Source organism: Ptychodera flava, unplaced genomic scaffold (assembly GCF_041260155.1).
Source record: "Ptychodera flava strain L36383 unplaced genomic scaffold, AS_Pfla_20210202 Scaffold_28__1_contigs__length_4768798_pilon, whole genome shotgun sequence".
Taxonomy (NCBI): Eukaryota; Metazoa; Hemichordata; class Enteropneusta; family Ptychoderidae; genus Ptychodera; species Ptychodera flava.
Window position 1 is genome coordinate 3,790,423 of NW_027248350.1, and position 25,422 is coordinate 3,815,844.

Sequence of the window (25,422 nt, forward strand, 5' to 3'; positions counted from 1 at the left end):
GGGAAACATTACCCCAACCCCACATGTTGTAATTTCGTTCTTAAAAATGACTAAAAATTGACACAAACTGAAAGGTTTAAGCTTTGTAACTACAAAATATGGACTTTTCCCAATAAAACTATACATGTTTGGAAAGGCCAATTTCAGAGCTTTCAAACAGTATAACATTTATATGGTTTCATAATTCATGGTTCAAGGCAGAAAGGGAAACATTACCCCTACCCCATATGTTGTAATTTCGTTCTTAAAAATCACTTAAAATTGACACAAGCTGAAAGGCATAAGCTTTGTAACTTTTAAATATGGACTTTTCCCAATGAAACTATACATGTTTGGGAAGGCCAATTTCAGAACTTTCAAACAGTGTAATATTTATATGGTTTCGTAATTCATGGCTCGAGGCAGAAAGGGAAACATTACCCCTACCCCATATGTTGTAATTTCGTTCTTAAAAAATCACTCAAAATCGACACAAACCGAAAGGTTTAAGCTTTGTAACTTTTAAATATGCAATTTTTCCCCATAAATCTTATATTTTTAGAAAGGTCTGATGCAGCACTTTAAAAAAATGTAACATTTTTATGGTTTCATCATTCATGATTCGAAACAGAAAGGGAAACATTACCCCTACCCCTGATGTTACACACGGATATGTGGCATACCGCGTAATAAGAAAACAAGCTCATGCACCCTCTAAATCTCAAGACACATACTTTTAATCTTGTTTTTCTTGTTTATTGCACTGAGTTCTTGCAAAAATATATAAATACCTTATGAAAAATTGTTTGGAGGAACGGGAACTTAATTATTGGGTGTGAAATTTAGCAAATTTTACGATTTACGGCCAATGGCCGTTATAAAGTCTAATCGACGTTCGAATATTAATTAATCCCTATGAAGTTATATATCAATGAAAAGGCCATGATCTTGGCTTTCTAAAAATGTAACGTTTATAGTATTTTATTGTTTCTGTTTCCGTCGAGCGGTAGATACGTGACCCCTACCCCATTGTTGAAATCCAAGATGGCGGCCAAGATGGCGGCAAAGATGGCGCCAAATGAAACCCATGGGACACGATTTGATTTTGGGAACATCAAAATTCATTAAATATAGACCCTAAGGATTACAAAAATGTAGGTTAAAAAAATACATCCATGGGGTGCATGGGAACCCTACCTTCCGACTAGACTATTAACACATAAAAACCGCCACGGTCTGTTTTTTCTCCTTGAAAGATGCTACAGACCAAACTGTTGTTATAATACTCAGGACAAAAATATTCTCCCGAAACTTTAGCAGTTATGATATCTCTTTGGAATCTGAATACTGTTAAATAAATGTGGAAAACGCCATTCGCATTCTCTGCTTACAAGATAACCGCTCTAATTTGGTATAGGACAATATAGTATTCGGACACAGCGCAAGGTTTATTTCACTTTACATCCACACATGGTGAAAATAAAAATATTAGCTTTTTGTTTATGTGTAATTTCTTTGATAAACAATATTTTTTTAAATCTGCCGTTCTTGTAAAAGACCCCCAGTTAAAACTGTAGCTCTAATTACTTACATTGTAAAGAAATAGTCAAACCAACGAATCAAACGTCAGACAAAAGTTTCATAGCAATTATGTTTGAGTTTTCATGGGCTTCAATTCGAAGGGTGCAATAAATGGGTGAACTTGATCAGATTTTAGACGCACTTTACTTGCGTAACTTCTGTGCCATTGCGGAACCTTTTTTGTAACTGCATATAGATCGTTTCCTAGTGACTAATAACTCACCGGATACTTTGGTCGACTACATTGTCGTAGCGCCTGAAATGATTTCTGCAACCTGGCTGTTTGAAGAGGTGAAAATCAGTTTTAATGTTATATTGGAGCAGGTTTCAATCATGTCCGTGCTAACCCGCAGTACAATCACACATACACACTACAATAAGAAAGCATTCGATTAAAGGCATTGTTTTTTTTGCAAGTCTTCACCTGGTGATTCCAACAGTGGAAGCTTAACATGTAAATGGAATGAAAATACCAACAAAGTAAAGACAATGAGTTTTGAAATACGCGGGTAAAACCAAATGGATATGATTACACATGACATTGTACCTTTAAGACTTCCACTTACTACGGCCTATATTAATAACATTACGGTTTCTATGTCTACTCTGTACCACAGCTGATCCCCTCAACGTAGTATATTTGAGTAGTCAGTCCAAAGGTCACCAAAACGTGTAATATGGTGAAGACAACCCAGAACCACACAGTCCCAAAGACCTGAAAACAATGGTTTCATACTTTGCAACCATTTTAGAGAATTTGGTTCTGACTTCCTAAAGCATTCACATACTAGTCTTAACAACTCTACGAAATCTACATATGATACAACTTGAAACTACAACTCAACCACACATACAAATATGTACACGCTTGGACTTTCATATTCTCTCCGGACTTTTATTGTTTGAAGAATAATTTGAAGGTTACTAATATTCTCCCGCCCTCTTCGTGAAATTTCGCATCCTTTTTTTCGAATGAGAATTTTGAAGACGCTCACTTTGCAATGCGTAAAGGTTCAAGGGAGACGCGTTTGTTATACAGAAAAAGAGGTAACCTATCCAAAAAGCTTAGACACACACTTGCAACACCAATGCGATTACTTTACTTAGACTGACGAAATAACGAACCAACAAAAACAGGAGAAAACTTACCACTCCAATGACAGTGACAAATATGACAAGAGCGAGGCATATATAGGTCAAATGTGCAGTTGATGTTATGTCTGGATGCCTCGCCTGGTATAGCTTTAGCATGCTAAGACCGACCATAATGTACATATAAGAAGTATCTGGTGCCAGAAAAAAATAATGATAGAATTCCTTTGTTATTTTACGAAAGATTGTTACAGTAATAATCTTCCTAACCCATAAATCCGTGCGAACAGGTCGGGTACAATTGAGTGCAACAAAACTCTGGTGATGCATATGAGTCAAAAGACACAATCAACGTATTGCTAAAGGCACAGGTATATGACGTTAATTTCATAATATTGTTAGAAAATTGTTGTCATTTTTATCTGTTGAAATTGCTCTTGAAATCTTACTCCGAAGGGTGCTGACCGCCGCAGTGTTTTGACTTGGTACTTATGAGATCAAAACATGAATTTCCTCATGGCTGATTGATGTTTTAAAATATACAATAATGATTGCACCAATTGTAGATTTATAGTACACGAAGACTAACGCTCACAGAAACAGATATATATTATAATTTAGATGACTTATTGTAAATTAAAACGCGAAGTAATATTACATTGTTTGCAAATTTCGGAGAGAGAACAAAGGGATACAGCTGTTTCAGTTCTTGACCAGGAATGAAATTGGTTTCGACGTGGAGTCAAGGAAGCAATACACAATACACATCGCCAGCTCTAATCCTGAATCGAATCGTGATCATGGCCGCTAAGCCTTACCATCAGTATACAGTAGTATAATTCAGTCACGTGATTTACATGCGATCATTGAACCACATGACTGATGCAAATTGTCCAGCAAGTGTCATTCATGCTGATGAAGGATTACCAGACGGACCCGAAAGCTACAGACAGTAGTAACTTTATTTGTTGAGTGCAACGGATAAAACTACATTATGAAAAGGATACAGCTTTTTGCCAATTCCAATGCACATCACTTTAGTTCAGGTAGAGTGTGCCCCGAGGGCAGGTGTTCGAGGTCTCAAGTTTTTACATTTTTACAGTTCATTTCTGGTAAACCGCTCGTGTAAGCTCATTTTCGAAGCTCTTGGGTAAGTGATGTTTATTTATCCCTCTTGTTTTTGTGAAAATCGAAAATTTAACTTTTCCCAAAGAGTTAACAAAGGCATGGCGGCCGTTTGCTTTTCAAATATGGTAAATGTAGAGTAATTTGCTTCTCTAGTATCACATTCTTACGGTAAACCCTACTAATAAGTTGCCCTGAGGAAAGTGAAGTAAAAGTATAGGACTGTTGCCAGTCACGTACTGCTTTAAGCCAGACGCACATAGTGCTCTAAGCCAGACATAGGGAAGGATGAACGACAAAGTGGTTTGCTGGGTTCACTGAGTTTTCTAAGCAGAATTATTTTCAGGTAATTTTTTTTCTGATCCACTTGGTGGCTTCTAAGCCGTTTCAATCTAAAACCCCATCAATATTACAAAATGAAACTTACCGAACTGAAAATTACCATGGGTTGGACAGATATGGTAGCAAGCACTGTGAATTCCCTCCATGAACAAGGCGATACCAATGGCGTAAAATATACCGAAGTATCTTGGCAGACCGAGTTCCTGTGATGGAAACATTTCACTAACTTATCTGAATCATGATAATCTCGGCTGCTGTTGATCGACGAAATTGTTAAGAAGGCTTAGCGGTCCCTTCTTGCTCTATACAAGTTCAGGCTGTGTTTTTTAAATAAACCGAATGTTTGTCATTAACAAATCAGTATGGACTCTATCCCCTCCCGCGATAAATGATCCGTATTTGCTCAATGTAATCAATCCGTGTTCAATACATAAAGAATAACGCAAAATAGAATGATCATTAATATAAGTGTGTACTACGGCATTAAAAAAATAAGTTACAATCAAACTTCTACATTACCTGTCTGTTCTCTTTGCATCTCTCCTTGTGTTTCCGTTCTTCCCTTCGAGTGATGATGAGGAATAGTATGCCAAGTAAGATGTAACCGACATTACTGAAGACATTGTTGAAAGAACTGGCGAGAAAAACAATATTAAACGTTACCTTCTTCATGTCTACTTCAATATTTGTGATTGTTATTGTTTGGATTTATATTTAATCTACCGTAATTGAGTTTCTCTGTGAACAACAAAAGGCTGACAATATTGCAACCGGCATCTAGGGTTTGTATCACATACTAAAAAAGAACATTAAAAACTCTAAGGATATGTCGTTATATTCTGTTGGATATTTTTTTCTGAAAGATTTGATGTCAGATGCCTTTCTGATTTGAAACAAAAATAAAAATACTATTCTAAGTAAATTAAGGATATGGGCAGATGAAAGTGACAAAATCCACCAACCTTAGCACACTGAGGCGATTAGCACACAGGAAATTGTAGTAGCAGACATCTTCGTCACCATTATCATGGAATATCTTTGACGAACAATTAAACATATTACTATTGTTATAAATTATTAGTCGCGCCAGCGGCTTACTGACTACGCATGCGCTTATTCATAATATACTATGCGAGTAACCGGAAGTGTACCCTTCTTTCGTGTGCGCCGCCATGTTTTTTTGAGTACTCGTAAATAAACAAATACGAAACAAATTACTATTATATAACATGCCTTTATAAAATGTACCTCTTTTATAGCCAGTAAATGTTATTATGCACCTTGTCGCTGATACAAAATATCGTTAATATAGATAAAGGGAGAAAACTGTCGTGCATATGAACGGGGGCATACGCAAAGAATGCTGGGATTGAATTATACAAGAGCGCCCCCTGTGTCAATAATTAGATTCAAAAATTGCCAGTTTTTAGACGGAACGCTATAGTTTTCAGCTTGCAAGTGGAAGGTGGGCACTGCGGTTACCATTGCAATGATAATGATTGCATAATACGTCCCTTGTTTAACGCAATAGGCTGTTATCATTGTAAAAATTGCCAATTTTTGTCCAAAATTTTACACGCTACAGAAAATCTATACCTGCCCTGCTGCAGGGTTTGACGTCGTGTACGTACGTGAACTGCTTTCATCAGTGGGAAACTGGGCATAGTTGTCATACAAAAGTTTATGAAGTAACAATTAGAGTTTATCATGAATCAATATAAATTGATTGATGCGTAGTCAGTAAGCCAGCGGCTTACTGACTACGCATGCGCTTATTCATAATATACTATGCGAGTAACCGGAAGTGTACCCTTCTTTCGTGTGCGCCGCAATGTTTTTTTTGAGTACTCGTAAATAAACAAATACGAAACAAATTACTATTATATAACATGCCTTTTATAAAATATACCTCTTTTATTAGCCAGTAAATGTTATTATGCACCTTGTCGCTGATACAAAATATCTTTTATATAGATAAGGAGAGAAAACTGTCGTGCATATGAACGGGGGCATACGCAAAGAATGCTGGGATTGAATTATACAAGAGCGCCCCCTGTGTCAATAATTAGATTCAAAAATTGCCAGTTTTTAGACGGAACGCTATAGTTTTCAACTTGCAAGTGGAAGGTGGGCAGTGCGGTTACCATTGCAATGATAATGATTGCATAATACGTCCCTTGTTTAACGCAATAGGCTGTTATCATTGTAAAAATTGCCAATTTTTGTCCAAAATTTTACACGCTACAGAAAATCTATACCTGCCCTGCTGCAGGGTTTGACGTCGTGTACGTACGTGAACTGCTTTCATCAGAGGGAAACTGGGCATAGTTGTCATACAAAAGTTTATGAAGTAAGAATTAGAGTTTATCATGAATCAATATAAATAACATTGCCAATCTTAACCCCTGGCGCGACACCAAGGGCTGAGCCCTATATAATAATAATAATTATATTATTATTATTATTATTATTATTATTATTATTACAAGTTTAGGGGTTATAAGTATTATATAGAAATCTAACAATTCATTGAAGCTATAAGGGAATTCTGAAAAAGAGGTGTTGTTGATTTTAATTTTGTCAATGGGGTGACTTCCAATTGTTGTACGTGCGGCGCAGAATTGTGCATCATACTGTATGGAGAGAGGGGGGATATCATTAAGCCAAGGGGTAATTAAATGCTTGTCGGAAAAGTGACACTAAGCAGTTTAAGTGATACCAGCAGGCCTAGACGTTTAACTTTTGTGCGAACTTTATGGATACACGTTCAATCGGTTGAATTTAATTTTGTTTTTAGTTTTTTTCCATCGAAAGTCATGACTATGAAAAAAAATTCCAATATATATTAACAATCTCTCTCTCTCTCTCTCTCTCTCTCTCTCTCTCTCTCTCTCTCTCTCTCTCTTTGGTATAATATTTCTGTTGATTACTGGATTTTTACACTGGATATTTGGTCTTTCTAACTCAAAATATCCCTTTGATATAACACATTCTGTTGATTACTGGATTTTAGGTGGAATCTTTGAAAAACTGGTAATTTTTACTCCTGAATGGTTGCCATGGAAACATCTCACATTAAAAATGAGTGTGATTTTTTTGGTGTGCTCACCAGAAAAACCCTTATTATAAATTTTTACATCAATCAATATTTCTTTAATAGGAATTAGGGAAAAAGTAACATTTTCAATCCCAAAATAGTTACCATGGCAACTCAAAACATTAAAATAAGTCTGGTTTTTGTGTTCTCTGACCCGAACTCCCCCACTAGATAATTTTTATATCAATCAAAGTAACTTTTCATGGGATATTAGAAAAACTGAAATTTTCAACCCCTAAAATGGTTACCATGGAAACATGGAGCAGTGAAATTGATATCATATTTGGTCTTCCCGGCCCAAAATACCCTTATGGTGAAATTTTCATGGAAATTGAACCTATTATTATTCGCGTTATTATTTCTATATAATACTTATATATTAATTATTGTTGTTGTTGTTGTTGTTGTTGTTGTTGTTGCTGCTGTTTTTATCATCCCACACATAGGGCATACTGTGTTTCTGATATACTTTTATTTGCAAACACACTGCATTTCTTCATGACACCTCGAATATAAGATTTTCGAATTTAACCGAATTCAATTAATGATACTGATAATCTCCCAAACATGAGAATCTTAATGGCAGCAAGCCACGGTTATATATATATATATATATATATTATATATATATATATATATATTATATATATATATATATATATATATATATATATATAATATATATATATATATGGGGGAAATGATATTTTAGTTCTGTCTAAAGATTGCCGGATATATATATATATATATATATATTATATATGGGGGAAATGATATTTTAGTTCTGTCTAAAGATTGCCGGATGAATGAAACGTAATCAACAGATATTAATCCTTTACACTTAAAGTAATTTGTGTGTATTGTAATATAGTACATCTGCATACTTTGAATCTATCTATCTTTATATATATATATATATATATATATATATATATATATATATATATATATATATATATATAAGATAGATAGATTCAAAGTATGCAGATGTACTATATTACAATACACACAAATTACTTTAAGTGTAAAGGATTAATATCTGTTGATTACGTTTCATTCATCCGGCAATCTTTAGACAGAACTAAAATATCATTTCCCCCACTCTCTCCTTGTTGTGTTTTGGGCATACTAATGTATTGTGTTTCTAGGTGGCGTTGAAAATTGTTAAATGATATTTCTCTTTTGCGACGTATGAAACCAACTCAGAGTATGTGTTTAACAGCATAGATTTATCAGCATTGATAATGTGTAACTTTTCTGCTATGAAAAGATCACATCGCTTGCTTATATTAGAGTAACTCAGTCTGTATATATTGAGCACACTCGCCAATTATACAATACAAGATGTACAAAAAAATCAAATCGAATTAGGGAGTCAGTAGTCATTGTTTGCGTTCTTGGGGTGTCGGCGGAATTTCGTCGGAAAGTCCAAAATTTCGAGTAATCCCCTAAGCCTACCATGACGAATTTGAGTACCCCCCTCTCTAACTCGGAAATTTTGACTTACCCCACTTAGAAAGTTAAATAACGGTACATATATTTGTAAAATTTACAAAAATACAGCAATAGTAAACACCTTTCAAATCCTGCAACATTATCTTCTGTTATTTCATGACGGTTGAAAAAGGTGAAACCAACAAAATGGAATTCAAAGTGACAACAATATAAAGATATAAAAGCAAACGCTATAACCAGTATCCAAGAATAAATAGTATTGTTCAATTCAGGTGGGTATCGTGAGAGGGTTTCCACTAGGATATTTTATGGGGCAAAATTTGAAAGTACATGGGGAGAACACATGGGGGGAAAGTGTCAGATGGGGTGTCCGTTTGCCTGCGTTGAAAATTTTGAGAAATTGATGTATGCACTGGTGCAGTCTGTGCAATCTGAGGGATGTTTTTAATTTTCTTTTTTATTAAGTAAAACTGTTAGAACATCCCAAGGCGGGGATCACGAGAGGTGTTTCGATATATATTGCATTAGGTGAAATTGATTGAAAATGACATTGAACACTGATATTTTTGTTACATTTTTTGCATGATCAGTGTCTGAGTCACAATATTCAACCAGATATGAACTGAAAATGCTCACGTGTTTCATTATATATCGCAGTTTTGTGTACATTTAAACTTTTGCCACATGTTTGCAACTTCGTTGAAAGTGTTCATAATCAAGATCATGAACAATGATCACCACATCATCATCAGATATGCAAATTATAAATTACCTGACATGGAAATGCGAAATGACTTTCAATATTGTTTTGCCTGGTATCATCAATGTACATAGCATGTTTCACCGACTTTGATCAAGAAAATCCTGGTATATTTCCCTAATTCGAAACATTCATTAAATATGCAAACTAGGAATTGGCTGAGAAAAATGTTAAACAGCCTGAACAGAGGGTACCTTATTACCATATATTTATGAGGATTACGTTTAAATTCAGACAGCGCCCTCTAGTCGGAGACTGACCGTTATTAGTTTTTTACGGAGATTTTCATCACTGAATTTTACCGTCATTGTTTGTCAATTGCACAGGCCCACGGAACGTTTCGTAGATCGTTGTCGGATGGGAAGTGACTGATACTGTGAGGCCGAAGGCCGAACCTCTTTACTGTATAAGAATAGGAAGGTATGACACGAAAAATCGAGCGGTGGTCCGAAACAAACGAAATAAAGCATCTACCTCAAAAAAAATTACATCGACCGGTTGGAAATACCTTCAAACTTTCAAATCTTTACTCTGCTTACAGCATTTCTTTCAAATCTGCCAGTTATGGGCGATAATTAACTGTCCGGCGAGTACTCGCACTTGCATTGCCACTCCGCCATTTTGAATAGCTTTTTTACTCCCGAAAGCGTTTGCGAGTGGACGAGTGACCCCGTGACCCCACAACCGCTAAATTCAACCGTTAACCGTTAGGGAAATTTCATACTCTCAGTGAATACAACTTCAGCTATCTGATTTGCCCCTCCATTGCCTCGGCAGCGTGATGTTCAAATGCCGCCATCTGACATTTGTAAACAAACTCTTCACGGGGTCACTCGTCTACTCGCAAAGGCTTTCGGGAGTAAAAAAGCTATTCAAAATGGCGGAGTTGCAATGCAAGTGCAAGTACTCGCCGGACAGTTAATTGTTAATGGTTATTTTGAATGACGAATGGTTATTTTGAAACATTCACATGTATGTGAACGAATGGTTATCTTGAATGCACATATGAATGACAGGGTCATCCTGGCAGAAAAAGAGCACCATGAAAAGTACTGATTTGACACCGGATTTTACTTTTTTGATGTTGCTGTTATGAATTTTGTAAACATTGTTACATTTGCATGTTTGCAAGGTGTAAGCAAATATCAAATAAGTGAAATCAAATTCCCTTGAAATCAAGTACTTTTTACACAGGCTCTTTTAGTGTATTATATGATACAATTGGTTGGAGATGTAATTTAACCATATTTGTCTAAAACTAAGACAGGCCAAACAGAGTTAAAAGCAAACTCAAACTCACCTGAACACAAGCAGACTCACCTTTCCAAACGTTCAAAATAAAAAGCACAAAATATATCTGTAAGTCTGATGACCAATTTAATAAATTTTTGGCTTCAACAAATTTCATAGACACAGTGAAAAGTGATTTAGTCAAAGATTAGTTTTTAAAAGAGTTCATTTAGCTCTGGCCAAGTCTCGTCTTTCATGTCCTATTTTGTTTTGAAATTTGACATTGAAGACTTCTTTAGGTAGGTCATGATTATTCTTGCCGAATTTCTCTTGGGCCTTGGCTGACATGCACACTGAAATGAAACAGAAAGAAGAGAATGAACTTAGCAACATTTATTAAGACAACAAATTTACAATATAGTTTGAGAACATGTGTGTGTGATTTGTTACATACACATAGAGGAATTTTTTACATGCATCTTTGCGAGTGCAAAATTAACACATTGAAAGTGTAACATATCTAGAAATGTATTGAGCTTATGTACGTTGTATTGACTTGACTAGTTGCCACAGGCACTAGTCCGATTAATTTATGTACATCTTTACAAAGTGAGGGCGTCACAATTAATAATTTGAATCAATACAAGAAAGTGTGTTAATACATGAGGCAAACAAGTTATTGAACTCATTAAAAATTACAGCTGCTGTCTCTTGAAAATTAAGACGTATCACATTTCTAAATATTTTTTGTCTTTCAATACAAGGCTTCTTACCTGGCAATATCATATTAAAAATGGATTTTAAAAGTAACCATGTATAAAAGAAGTAAAAAAATGCAAGTAAGACCAGGTGGTACAACAATCATAAGTTTAATACATAGCCATGTTCATCCTACGATCTAGTTTTGTTTTTTAATATTTTCCTTTCGCCTAATTTTTTTGCATACCCCAGAAAATTGAAAGCGAGCGAGAAATTCATCTGAAAATGCTTATTGAGCCAATTTTGCAATGTGAATAAAAACAGGCACAACTCATTATCTGATTGACTTCGAGTATGAGTGAGGCTCACATCTGCACGATTGCCAGCAGTGCACAGTGAAGTCAATGCACTGGCCAACATTTTGTCCATAGTCTGAAGTCACACATACATACCGGTAGCAACGTGTTGATCTTTCCTTGAGGTAACAGGTATTCGGAATCAAAATTTCTACCTCATGAGCCTTATAAGAGTATTTTTCATGGTAACATTTAATTTTGAGGGGTCTACCGTCATTTTGAAGTTTTTGAACTGACGTTTCGCTGATAAATGTTAGACAAGGGGAAATATACGAATCGGCAGCTATGAATTAAGAGAACGCTAATGGCAGTGTTTTTGCACCGAGTGAGACCATGGACGTAACTATTTTTGGTCCCTGAGTGAGACCATCAGTTCAAGACGAAGCCCAAACTAAGCTTTGGCGTTGTTCAAGCCCAGCTTTGTTTTGCATTGATGGCCACACTGTACACCTCCCTCCGTCCTTTCAAGGTATACTTACAGATACGTACTTTCTTTCCACTCAAGCTCAGGTTAAAAATGTCGGGCCATATACAAAACCAAGCTTCCCAGGGAAATATCAATGTGCAGAGAATAGCCTCTCTCTACGGCATACTAATTTTGTAATTGCCTTTTATAAATATGCATTTCAAATACTTACCGGATCAATGGAAAATTATCGTCCACGGCGACTTGCTATCTCGGTCACTGCATCCAACACTGTCGCGGGGAAATACACTTTACCTTCATGCCCACCGAAACATACATAGACCTAACTCACTTGCTGTTTTGACTAATAATGTGTCGTCACTGGGGGAAGAAATGATTGAGAAATCAGCCATAATTCGTAAGATTCAGCTGAAGATCTGAACAGCCGTTACTTCAAAAACTCTGCGCAATTTCATTCGAGAGATGCAATGTGATATCCAATAACGATCGCGTGGGAACACAAAGCATTGGTCAAATTCGAAAGGTCAAGGGTCGTGATCGTCGCAAAATTTTAACATTTCAAGTACGCGTAAACTGTTATTTTAGAATTTTCTAATAAGCAAAAAATGACTTTATATGAAGAGATCAATTAAATACGGAAGTCCAACACACTAAGTGAACCCCGTTGCAATAGTGATCAGCCTTGTTAAATTCCAGCGTACTCATTTACGGGCCCCTTACGTCCATACCCTGTTGCGTCCCGTCCACTCTTCCAAGTGGAAACACTTGAAACTCTTTCCAAAGTCACGACATGATACAGCGTCAGAACCGTTAGTCTATCCAGCTCGATTTTTGAACGGTTTTGGGATGAACAGTACCTGTACTGCGTTTCAATTAAGTTTTATGTAAGTTGTAATCGCGAAAGTTTTACAATCAATGGCAGATGCAGAACCGTCGCAAGTGTGCTCGTCGTTGTGTTTCTGACCATGGAGGTAGCATGATCTGACATACATGTACATGACTGCATAGCCAGTTGCTGACGGACGTACGCAAAAACGTGGACCATATGAGAAAAAATTATTGACAGATCCAACCATATTACGTCTGAAAATGTGAGTACCTTTCAATAGAATGCAGGTTCCGATCATAAGGAATATTTAGCGGTGAACATGTGTTAATTATTTCACATTTTGAAAATAAAAATAAACGATGTTTAAAATTTGATCTGTGCTGATTTAATTTAGAGGCTGCTCACAGACGTTTGCAGCCATCTGCATTACTTCCCTATTGTCATATTCATTGGTTTATCCTGAAAATCCCTGGTCTCTTTTTTTGAATGGAGATGAATTAAACCAATTCTATCTATATTTAAGGGATAGTCTGTAACTTCATAATTTTGGCAGAAATTTTGTTCTTCGTACATCGACTACAGGTTTTTCTCTCTTTTCAAAATCATGTTAGCCAGTATTGCTAATGTTATTCTATTTTCTAAAACACGTTCAAATGTCCAGTGTTCACAACCTGTATTATGTACAGTCAGCATTGTTATTGTTGGTAAACACATTTTGGTCTGGACTAAACTTCAATTGTACACAATAAAGTGAACTTTTATAATATGCATGCACACAAATTGTATGTTGGTTGTATTGATAATATCAACGAGCTAATTCAACTTAAATTTGTTAACCAATGAAGTAAGTGCAGTTGATACATAACAAAAATATTAACAAAATCAAAAACTTACAGCTTTATACTGTCACTTTAAAATGGCAAACAGTTGCTTCTGTATCCACTAAATATTAAAGTCTAAGAAAAATTTGTCTGGTAACCAGTGCATGTGACCCATGTGGCATTTCGATAGTGCAAACATGAGTAATTTCACCTGGAAAACTTAACCCAAGTAAAAACAACTCTACACATGAGTGCCGCCTAATTTATGTAAATTAAATAGACAATAGCGATATGAAAACATGAGAATTGGCAACAAGTCAGTCCTCTGAATTTATTAAAGCATGTCTAAATTTTTACTGCCACGTGTGAGCTACCATTCAATCCATTGACAATCTCCCCTTCTATCATGTATTCAATATGACTGCTAATGAATGGTTACTTCACATGACTGAGCCTGATTTCACATGCGTAGCTTGTGATGAATGTTCAAATTTTAACATGTAATATATTTCCAATACTGGCATGTGGCAGGTTGGACTGCTATGGACTGCCTATTTTTCCTCAAATCGCCATGCCACCTATTCCTCACAGTTATGTGGACTGGCTAATAGGCAGTTCAGTTTTGTGAGGGATTGTGTTGTGCTATTTTAATCTCAAAGAATGATGAAATTACCAAATACCTTATAAACAATCTACAAGTTCATTCAGTGTTGTTATAACCAGTTTCTGTATCATTACAAACCATTATTATTGTTGACAAATGAAGTCAATTTTCAATAATAATATTGCTCATTTTACACATAACTGCATTGTGAGGTTTAACACTTTCACCCCCAGTTCCCTGTATACAGGTACAACTGTACCATAGAAAACATTGGATTTGGGACAAACCATGGTGGTGAAAGGGTTAAGACTTGGTATCTCATCATGCTACAAGAAGTTTAACAAGGAACTCCAGCTTCAACAAGGAACAACAATGCTGAAAAATATTCTCTGTCTGTCATGGTGTAAAAAATTTTGGTGGCCCACCCCTTACCTTCCCTGGAATTTTGATGGCCCACCCCAAGAACACTCATTTTTTTCGTGCCCCCTCCCATTTTCTCTTCCCCCCCTGCCGTTAATTGTGCTCGGTCCCTAAAACAGCTATTTACCGTACTCAGCAGCGTGGACGCCCGCGCGTCAATTCAATACGCAGACCGGTCTCTACACGATGTCACTTAATCGTGCCGCAAATACATGCAATATATCGTACGGCCCTGAAATTTGGACCACTTACTACCGATATTATAGGAAACAATTTCTTAAAGTTTCAGTTTTGCTCAAGCTCTACAAGACCCTCTAAGTTAGGTTTTTCGGCAAAAGTTGGATTCTAATATTCACGGTCTCTGAGCGGCGGTAATCCTGGCGGTAAGCGAGGCAGAGGTATACCGCGGGAGGTATCCGGCGGTACCTCCTATTTGAAAATGACCTCTTCCCTAACCCCCCCCCCCTGAAATTTTCAATTATTTTAGTGGTGATAACCATTTTCTTATGGTTCAAAACTCACAAAATCTTCAATAGAAACACAATTAAAGAGAGTTACAGCTGCATGAAGAATGTGGCTAGTATAATAAAATCACATAACAAGATGGTAATAACCGGAAGCCAGCTGAAAGATCAGCTGTTTGCCATGACGGCTCAAGAAAATAGACTCTGACCCTATTTTCGTGAGAAGCTTAGCCAGCGGTAGCAATGGGCAACGGACCAGACTAATGTCTACATGCCCATTAAAAGGTTATTTCCGGGTCAAAGGTGTCGTTAACAAGGCCAAAGTGTTAACGGAAATCAACAAGAAGAAGGTTTACATCCGCCTCACAGATCACACCTCTAAGATGCACTTCGCTAATCACTTACAATCGTTCCGCAACAAAAGAAATGAAAATAGTACGGAACTATCCAAACGTATTTGGTGTCCTAAGAAGGACCAGGTCTTTGACGTATCATGTTCAATTATTGACAAAGCACCAGGATGCTGTAACATTAACGAACGATGTAATCCTTGTATATCAGATATGCTATACGTGACTATGCCGACAAATCTATGCTGTTTAACAAACCCTCTGAGTTGGTTTCAAAATGTCAACGCCAAGACAAATATGCTTTACCAAATTTCAGCACCACCTAGAAACACAATAATTCAATGGCATGCTCCCAACCATATACAGCATATAAAGGAAAGAGTTGGAAAAGGTAGATTTTAATTCCCTGTCTGAAGATTGCATGACGCTTGAAACTTCAGTAATGGATATTATTACTTTGTACTTGAATTAATTTGTGTTACACACAGACAGACACAAAGAGACACAGACACACACAGAAACACAGAAACACACAGACACAGAGAGAGAGACACACACACCTACACACACACACACACACACACACACACACATATATATATATATATATATATATATATATATATATATATATATATATATATATATATTCTGACCGTTCACTCTTCGCACATTTTAGAGGAGTCACCAAGAGGCAAGGTGGGCAACAACAACAACGGCAACAACAGCCACTTAATATGGTTTTATCTAACAATAGTTTGCTTTGGATATATACCTACATTTTGGTGAGCCAAGACCAGTTGTATCACTGGTAATGCGTAGAAGATGGCTATGGGAATGAGGTTCCTCCAATACAACTTGTACTTTTCAGTCAGGTCTGTATATTCAGAATTTTTCAAAAGATCAGCAACAGACAGAGGTGCCTGAAAAGCGAGCATGGCATGGTTATCGAATACTTTATATATTTGAATGTTCTCCCTTAGAGTGAAGAGTGTAAGGTTAACGGTAAAAGACTAGTTAGACTTATGAGAAAAGAAAATAATATTGGCTGAAAAAAAATAACTTTAGTGTGAGGAAAGCTGTATGATGCTTCCAAAGGCAATTGTTCACTGTCACTACGACATATGGTTTTATAATGTATGCAGAAAGAGCTTATAATTGTATACAAAAATAAAACATTCGACGATGAATAGGTCTCCATTGGCCTTGAAGGCCTAGTCCTGACACCATAGCATGGCATGGATATGTGAATGCAAAATAGATACCATAGGTGGACAGTCTTGTCTGAAGCATTTATGCTATAAGTGAAATGTGTCGGGATGGACAGATGCACACTGTTGTTATTCACAGACGAGATATTTTTTCTTGTGTCTAAACAATTTCACGTTTCCCCTTCAACGGGAACGTCCTGATGGATTTACGATGCCTTATCAATTTACAGAATTTGATCATACCTTCGCTTTATCGGCGTTGTTCTCGTCTCTCCTCTCATGGGAATCTGCTCGATCTAGGTGACAAAAAGAAAATATAAATTATCAGTATTCGCTCTGTTTCATGTCTAATCTGTTAGAGTTTGAATACGGGGTTTTAGCACCTAGAATCCAGAATATTGTGAGTGATTTAGATAACACTCATATAGACGGTGCTATTGGTAAAATCAGTGAACTTTATTATAGTTTATTGCCGAGTAATCGATCAATAAGATCTAACAAGAAATATAGTAAGTACACTGGAAATGTTTGGTTTGATGAAGAATGTAGACGCGCACGGGATAAGTTGCACAGTTTACTTAGACGTTTTCGCCACAATAGGTCGTTAGATCTCCTTGAGCGCTACAAGATCCAGAAGCATGATTATAAAGAGATGATTACAGTGAAAAAGAATGTATATCGTAATGCAACATCACAGACTTCACTAAGGCAGCTCACGACAAAGACAGTTAAAAAATCTGGGGCTATTCCAGGGAGTCCAGGTCTTCTGGTCAGTCTTCAATCAACTCACATAAATGGTATGATTTTTTGAGTCATTGTTCAATCCAAGTAGAAGTGTCACTTATGAAAATTCAGACTACTTAGACACATGGGAATATTTCGATACAACTGTTGCAGACTTTGCTCAGGGTCAGGTTCCGTTGTCTGCTCATGAGCAATATGACGAAATGTTGAATTCGCCAATTACAGTGGAGGAAGTGGAAAATAGTATTAGGAAACTTTAAGTAGGAAAGTCCCCTGGTCAAATGGTATTCCGCCTGATTTTTACAAATATTGCTGCAATGAATTAAGTAACTTACTCTGCTTTATTGAATGCTTTTTTACTTGGGGTAAATTTCTGGCGGCTTGGCGGGACAGTATTATCTTTCCAATGCACAAAAAGTGATCGAGACAGTTGGCAAGTAACTATCGTGGTACCTCTTTGCTTCCGATTGCAAGTAATTTTTTCCAGAATTTTATATATCAGGTTATGTAAATGGGACAATATTTGTTCATATAGATAGGAGGAGGAGGCTCGCTTTAGAGCTGGTTATTGTACTCCTGATAATATTTTCATTATTCACACGCTCATCCAAAAATATTTACCTACTAAAAGGGGTCGCTTTTTCTGCGCATTCGTAAACTTCGAAAAAGCCTTTGATAGGGTTAACAGGACAACTATATGTTCTTTAAACTTGGTAATACAGGGGTGTAAAGATTAACATATATCGCATTTTATATTCCATGTATCAAGATGTCAAATCTTGTGTTTCAACACCATCTGGACTGACTGACTTTTTCAATTGCCCTGTAGGGGTCAGACAGGGATGTTATCTTGTCTCCTTTTCTTTTCTCCGTTTTCGTAAAGGACTTGCACGAAGAACAAAGGGTTGATCACATTTTGGTGACGATGTCGGATGTTCTGTTTGATTGATCAAACCATTTTATCGTCTTTTTGCTGACGACCTCATACTAATGTCATACAATGCAATAGGATTACAACGTCTGCATAGCAAATTAAAAACTAATTGTGATAAGAACAAATTTAAGCTTGATTTAAGTAAAACTAAAGTTATTTTTTAGAAATGGTGGAGTGCTAAGGAGCTATGAAAAGTGGTTCTGTCGTCAGCAGACGTTTGCGATCGTGTCTTATCATGTTTACTTAGGATTGCAATTGTCTTCGCGAGGCCTATGAGCAAGGGCCATTGAACAATTAAAAAGAACAAGCATCAAAGGCCCTTCATGCTTTGATGATCAATTTGAGGAAATTGGGCCAAGTGCCGATTGCACTGTGCTTTTGCAATGTTTGATATAAAGAGTGCACCGATTTTTCATTATGGATGTGAGATATTGGGTTATCATCAAGCACATTTTTTGAAAATGTCAATATCAAGTTCTAAAAACTTTTACTTTCGTCTCATTTATCGTATATTCACGCAGCTGTGAGAGGGGAACTAGGTCGCCCTACTCTTAGGGCTATACGTGTAGTGAGGATGATAAAATATAGGCTGAGAATTTTGAAAATAAATGCTGATGGGTATAGTTTCAGTGTTATCCACTCCAGTGTACTCTGGCGGATGCAAACAAGGAATTTTGGGTAAAAAATCTTAAAACAGTGTTATTAACATGTAGATTTGCCAATATATGGTATAGAACCTGAGACTGAAATGTTTGAAGTTTTTATGTCTAGATCACATTTCTGTAACATTGCTACATCATCACAAATAACCAGTGTGGCTGAAGTTACATGGACGTGTCATACTCCTGTACATTAGGGTAAGTCTTTTTGCGAATTATGTACGTTATTTAACCTGTAGCTCTTAATGAACAGAACACCCGTCAAGAAGAATATACATTTTTTATTACCTTCTTGACTTCTGCTGCTTGCCCCGATTTGAACGACGTCGACCTCTTCGTTAGCACTAAAGAAAATTGAGACGAAACTGTTATAATTTTCAAGAGGACTGGAGTGCACTGGCCATCAATTAATTAATATTCAATTAAAGTAAAGTCATACCAACAACGTATCCATTCACATAAAGTATACATGCAAATGTACATAATGTATATAGATAGATTGATATACAGACAGATAGACAGGCACATGGATGGATAGATAGATAAAGAGACAAACAGACACTTAGATACTGAAAGTCAGCGCAGAGCTAAGCAGACTATAAGATACAAGCACCTGCTTCATTTTTTTTAATTTCTTAATTTTATCTGCTTTGGTACGAGCATTCCTGGTGGGTTCCAGGCGTTAAACATTACTTTTGTGTACTTCAAGAAATGTAGACAGAGAGTTGCAAGGACAGATATTGATTCCGTTCCAAATAAGTGCACAGTGACGACTTTTTGAAATGATCCTATTTCAAATCCTGGTCTTTACTGTCACGTAATTGGGTTACCTAGCTACAAAACTTAGTGGCTACTGTCACATACTTTGGTTCCCTATTAACATCTCCTAGGCTGAGCTGAACATAAACTGTGGTGGTTGGGCGATTGCCGACACAAGTGGAGGTGCTCAGGGGTTCGGCTTCCGGAGAGCGGCGCATTGGCTCTGAAGCGATGAATCTAAAAACAAAGAATCAGAAACGTAATAGTGTAAGAATTTTGCCCGATATGTGCTCTGTGCGTAGAGCAAATTGCACAGGGTCCGTATAAGGCTAAACTGAGCAATAAAGACAGTACTTGGGTGAATAATTTTGCAGGATGGGCTTATCAACAGGCCAGAAAGGGACACGTTGATGCTTGTAAACAGGGAAAGAGCCAAGTATCATGAGCAGCAAACAACTAAAACCTAGTAAGAAGTACGAAAATGCTAGCGTATTTGATCTCCCCATACGTTTACTGTTTCTGATGCAAAAATGTGGGCGGACGTTGACTTATAGCACGTGAAGTAGAAGAGATAGTTTCCATTGTCGAGTCGACCCTAACAGACAAATCATGACATCAAGATAGGAGACGTCATTCTGAAAAGCGATATAAAATGACAAGCCATTCTCGATCACTAGCTGTAACTCGTGTGTTCATAATTCTTGAACACACGCGTCATCCAAGGTTAGAAGTAGGGGAAATTATCGGGTGACATCAAGCAGCTGCACGTGGTAACCAAATTAACTTGAAAAAGTGAAGACTGGTAGGCAATTTCCATAAGTAGCTGAGAGCAGGTTACGTCCGATTACAGGGTGATGATGGTGCATGTTGAGACAACTGTTCACTAAGCCACAGATAGGATGCTTTAGATCGAGCTAGCCTTCAGCTTCCGCATATTTATAGTGCTCAGAAATTTCTTTCTATTTACTTGATTGTCCATGTACATAGAAGTTATCATGTTATGTCTGCGATGTCATGTTGATACTCATCAAACTGTCGCTTTGCAGTCTTGGAACTGTGGTTTGTTTTTGTTGTACAGTCAAATAGGAAGTGAAGTCGTGCGTGGATCGTCGTGAAATGCTAGAGTGGGTGACTTATTAGTTTGCTTGAAAACACTGCACTTGTTACTTGGTCGTCCCTTGTCTTTGCTGGACATAAAGTTGTGTGACATGTGACGAGCAGTCGCCGTTGCAAGCTGTCGGACAGATTAATATTGGTTGGCAGACAGATCTACTCGTCTAGATGAGATGAAGCGCGTATATGATTGAATCACTAGTCTAATCGAATACATGGATATCAATAATCAAGCGTACATAAATACGCAGATTTACCTAGTTTTGTATTTGAAAAAAATATTCATAGTTTCCTTATAGACTACCATGTATAGTGAATCAACCTTCATGAAAATGTCTTTTAGGATGCCTAAAATAAAGTGTCTCATAGATTCTGAAGTAATCCTTTAGGATCTCTTAAAATAACCTTATAAGATCCTTCAGTATTTTGACCCCTTCGTAAAAGATTCTGAGGAATGTTGAAAGTATTTCTAAAAGAATACTTTTGAACCTTAACGTATCCTTAAAAGAATACTCTTTAAATGCCAACGAAATTCTATAAAGAATACTGAAGGCTTTAAAAGTCTTCCTATAAGGCGATTAATGGTGTCCTTGAAGGAATACTTTTGAAACAAACTAATTATACTATATACTATATATTCCTAAAGAATACTTTATACCTGTATGAACTATTGTTTTAGCAATACTTAAGAATGCATAACAGAATTCCTATAGAAAACATCTTCAGTATTCTGACCAAATACATACTAATGTACGCAGTGAAAATCTTCTGGCTTTCAAAATCTTGGAAAAGTAGAATATTTTACGCAATTTTAGAGTATTCGTGTTAAAATGCAGTGAATTTGTATAGGAGAGACAAGCAGAAAGTGCTCCGAATAACGTTTGCTTGAAGGCAATTGTCAGTATTTTTGCAAGAGTACTGTACAGGATTCTCATTGTCTCATGAATTGAATGTTTTAAAGCATATGACATAGTAATCATTAGAGATTACGTTTATGTGCAACTATAAACTAGGTGATTTTACATGTGCACATTCAATATCCTTGTGTGGGTTAATATACTATACAACTCTGTAAAGAAGAAATTTTGGGAAATATAATGTCGATATCGACGCGTTGGAGAGCAGTCTCGGGGCTATGGTTGGAACGATAGGCACTCTGACATCTTGTGAACAGCTGAAACCTGTTGAGATGATGATATATCTGTTTAGCAGCTATTCGCTCAAGAACTTGGGACGAAAAGGTAAATTGGGGACAGGTCTGCCGTTCTTAAAAATATTCCTGTCAAAATGCTATTTTTACGACAATGTCCGAATTATAGCTGACTTAAAGTAAGTTAGAACGATGCCAGATGAACGTGAATTAGTGATGCGTTGAAAAATTGAGCAGTTCGATAAAGGTCTTAATTAAGGGGCGCTGCACCGAACACTCGTATTTTGCTCAAAAACCACCTTTTTGCAAATAGTCATTCTATTTTAACTAATTTGTTCACCATTGGTTGGGTTCACCTTTTAGCTTGTCAAGCAGTCGCAAGTTGCGTGATAAAGAAGCGTTAATTTATGCAAATGTATGCAAATCACCCGATCTCCTGGCTTTTTTTCCCTCCCAATTTCAAAATTTTCAAAGAATTTAACTTCACGCTGATTGGGTCAAATTTTGTGAAATTTTCACGCTATGTTCTTTAAAATACTATGTGACATATCGACCATTTTGTTTGACGATAACGTTCTTACATTTTGAATGAGGCCTTTTAATTTTGCTTATCATTATTTTAATCACTTTTTTGAGTGTTGATCTTTCAACCCTTGTCATTTGAGAATGAGAATAGATAATGCAAAATAAAATAGTCGTTTTTTCTACATATACTGTTCTTTCAAGTGAAATATTACATTTCAGAAAATAGAGTCAAGTTTTTGACTTAAATTAATTTATATCATTAATACCAAAACTGAAGTTTTTTACCCCAAATATACACCTACTTCATCCTTCGAGTAAACTAATGCTACCACACTAAACTTTAGAGTCTATCCTTTCTGAAAATATATAATATCAGGGGGTTTCCTGATCATCTTTGATGAGAAATATTGCTTTGAAAAAAACTGTGTTGGCAACATGCGGCTCCCCCTTAACTACGATGGCAACTCATCAAGGTAACGTTATTTTGAGTAGGACTGCTTTATAAGTGTTGTTACATCGTCAAATGATACTGTATCAATATTGGCTAAGGTATGACCCGGTAGCCCATCGTCTTCCAGGCATGAGAGTCTTCACCAAAGCCTTCCCGGAGTTTGAAAACTTGGACTCAAAGATATTCAAAAATTTGGACGGCATATCTTCAGAGGTGTATTAGATGGTATTAGTTGCCTTCACACTTGACAGCTGAGCAACGATAGTCTCTTGTTGTGTGCTTCCCTGGACGCTAGTCCTATGATAAACCAATTTAAGAGCGTAGTAGCGGCTGACGTATACGAACCTTTTCGACAGAAAAAGTAAGCGATCGTTCTCGAGCTCGGAAATTCGCCACTTATCAAGCTGCTATACATTTTTTCTTAACAGCAACAGTTCTTCACAAAACCATGCTGCACGTACTTTATCAATAATCAGCTTTTCTATCATAGGAGCAACATCGTCGAGTGCTTCAGTGGCAGCATCGTAGAAAAAGTATCAGGGCAATTATAAGGGCATGTGTGTTCCCTTCAGCAGCGGTGATTGCTCTAAAGTCACGCCGTGATACCTTAACCTTGTTTTAAGGCGGCTGCTGAACATTTAATCTAAAGTACACAAAACTGTGATTGGACACAAGAGATTTGTCCACTATGACTGAGTGAGGAAAAGAATCGGCCAACTACAATATCAACAAGTCCACGGTGTGTCCTTTTGCTTCAGTGGACTCGTTTACATTCTGTTTTAGTCTCATTGAATGAAACAAATTTGACAGCTTAATGGTATCTGTCGAGTTGTGGTTATGAAAGTTGATATTGAAATCACAAAATGTAAATCAACCGCAATTAAAAGACTACCAGGTGAAGGCATAGCTGTTTCAAAAAGTAACCAGAATTCAGAGACAAATTTATTGTTTGTTTATTCTTCCCAGAGTTAGGAGGACGGTAAATAGCGATAAGATATACAAGGATTGACTGACGGATCTGAAAGTTTTGTCTGAACATCATAGAGGATCGGAACACATGGGATTGTTTTGCGACGACATAGATATTAGAACATGCGAGTACTGTGACAATGTCTCTGATTATTAGAATGTCTATTTTTCTCTATTAAAATTGTTGCATATTGCATCGATTTGACCCCTGATAGAACGTCAGCACTTTTTGAAACATGAAGATACGTACACAGTCCCTTTTGTTCGCAACTAACTGGCTTGGTCTAGTTGTGATTTAAGTAGGAATGACGTCACGTCGGGTTATAACAAGAAATCACCTGTTCACAGACCCGAATCCGGCGTAGAGCACTGGTTAGAAAATACCCGCGGTGAAACGTTTAGGCACGGTTCTTGGTCATAATCGTCAGAATATTACGATATCTCGGCTTAGGGTGTTTGTAGCTAGCCTTGCATCCACATGCTCTGAACTGGTGTAATGCAGGATTGTCCTAATGTTCCATACCGACCAGCAAAATTTGTGAAGTCTTCAATATAGTGATCGATCTGCCATCTCTAAATCAAAGACTTTGGCGCAAGAACCACAAGTCCAAAACTGATTAAGGAATACTGCCACCATGAAAGATAAAAACATCAGCTAGTACATACAAACACGCATGCTTGCATACATCCATTGCATACATAAGCTTACATGTATGTATACATGCGTACATGCGACATGCGTACGTACGTACATACATACATACTTACATACATACATACATACATACATACACGTACACACATACACGTACGTACGTCCCCTATGACTGAGTGAGGAAAAGAATCGGCCAACTACAATATCAACAAGTCCACGGTGTGTTCTTTTGCTTGAGTACGTACGTACGTACGTACGTACATACATACATACGTACATACATACATACATACATACATACATACATACATACATACATACATACATACATACATACACACACTCACTCACTCCATTACTTGGTTACTCACCGATTACAACGGTTTGTAAGCAGTGCAATTAAACCATATAGGACATAGAAGCCCATGTAGAATGAAACTGCTATCACAGTGCTCTTCCAGTACGTAGATTCTGTCGAGAAAAGCAACTAGCATCATGATGTTGTGCGTAATATTGTTGTATTTTTTTTCCAAAATAAAGACACATTGATAACGTTTTGAAGCCATGAACATGTTAAAGCTCTTGAACACGATTAAAACTGATTTGGGATAATTGGATGGC

General features: G+C 36.8%; 1 protein-coding gene and 1 long non-coding RNA gene across 2 annotated transcripts; both read right to left on the minus strand.

The window, feature by feature from the left end:
- Positions 1–1,220: 1,220 nt before the first annotated feature.
- Positions 1,221–25,157, minus strand: LOC139126971 (SID1 transmembrane family member 1-like). The gene is made up of 11 exons (XM_070692888.1): positions 25,153–25,157; positions 20,044–20,175; positions 19,468–19,523; positions 17,086–17,138; positions 16,411–16,554; positions 5,082–5,155; positions 4,639–4,753; positions 4,205–4,322; positions 2,710–2,846; positions 2,173–2,275; positions 1,221–1,839 (listed from the first exon to the last, which is right to left on the minus strand). The coding sequence occupies exons 1-11, from the start codon at positions 25,155–25,157 to the stop codon at positions 1,772–1,774; spliced, it is 1,005 nt and encodes a 334-aa protein (XP_070548989.1). The 3' UTR covers positions 1,221–1,771.
- Positions 10,790–12,645, minus strand: LOC139127082 (uncharacterized). Its single transcript, XR_011550922.1, has 2 exons — positions 12,355–12,645; positions 10,790–11,014 (listed from the first exon to the last, which is right to left on the minus strand). It is a non-coding gene; the product is annotated as an uncharacterized lncRNA (long non-coding RNA).
- Positions 25,158–25,422: the final 265 nt, after the last annotated feature.

Bases quoted from the DNA above. Each gene is read 5' to 3' on its own strand.
- LOC139126971 (XM_070692888.1), bottom strand. The intron at 2,847-4,204 runs GTAAGTTTCATT...TTCTGGCACCAG, and splicing joins CCATGGTAATTTTCAGTTCG to ATACTTCTTATATGTACATT. The intron at 2,276-2,709 runs GTAAGTTTTCTC...CATTGTTTTCAG, and splicing joins TTGTCACTGTCATTGGAGTG to GTCTTTGGGACTGTGTGGTT.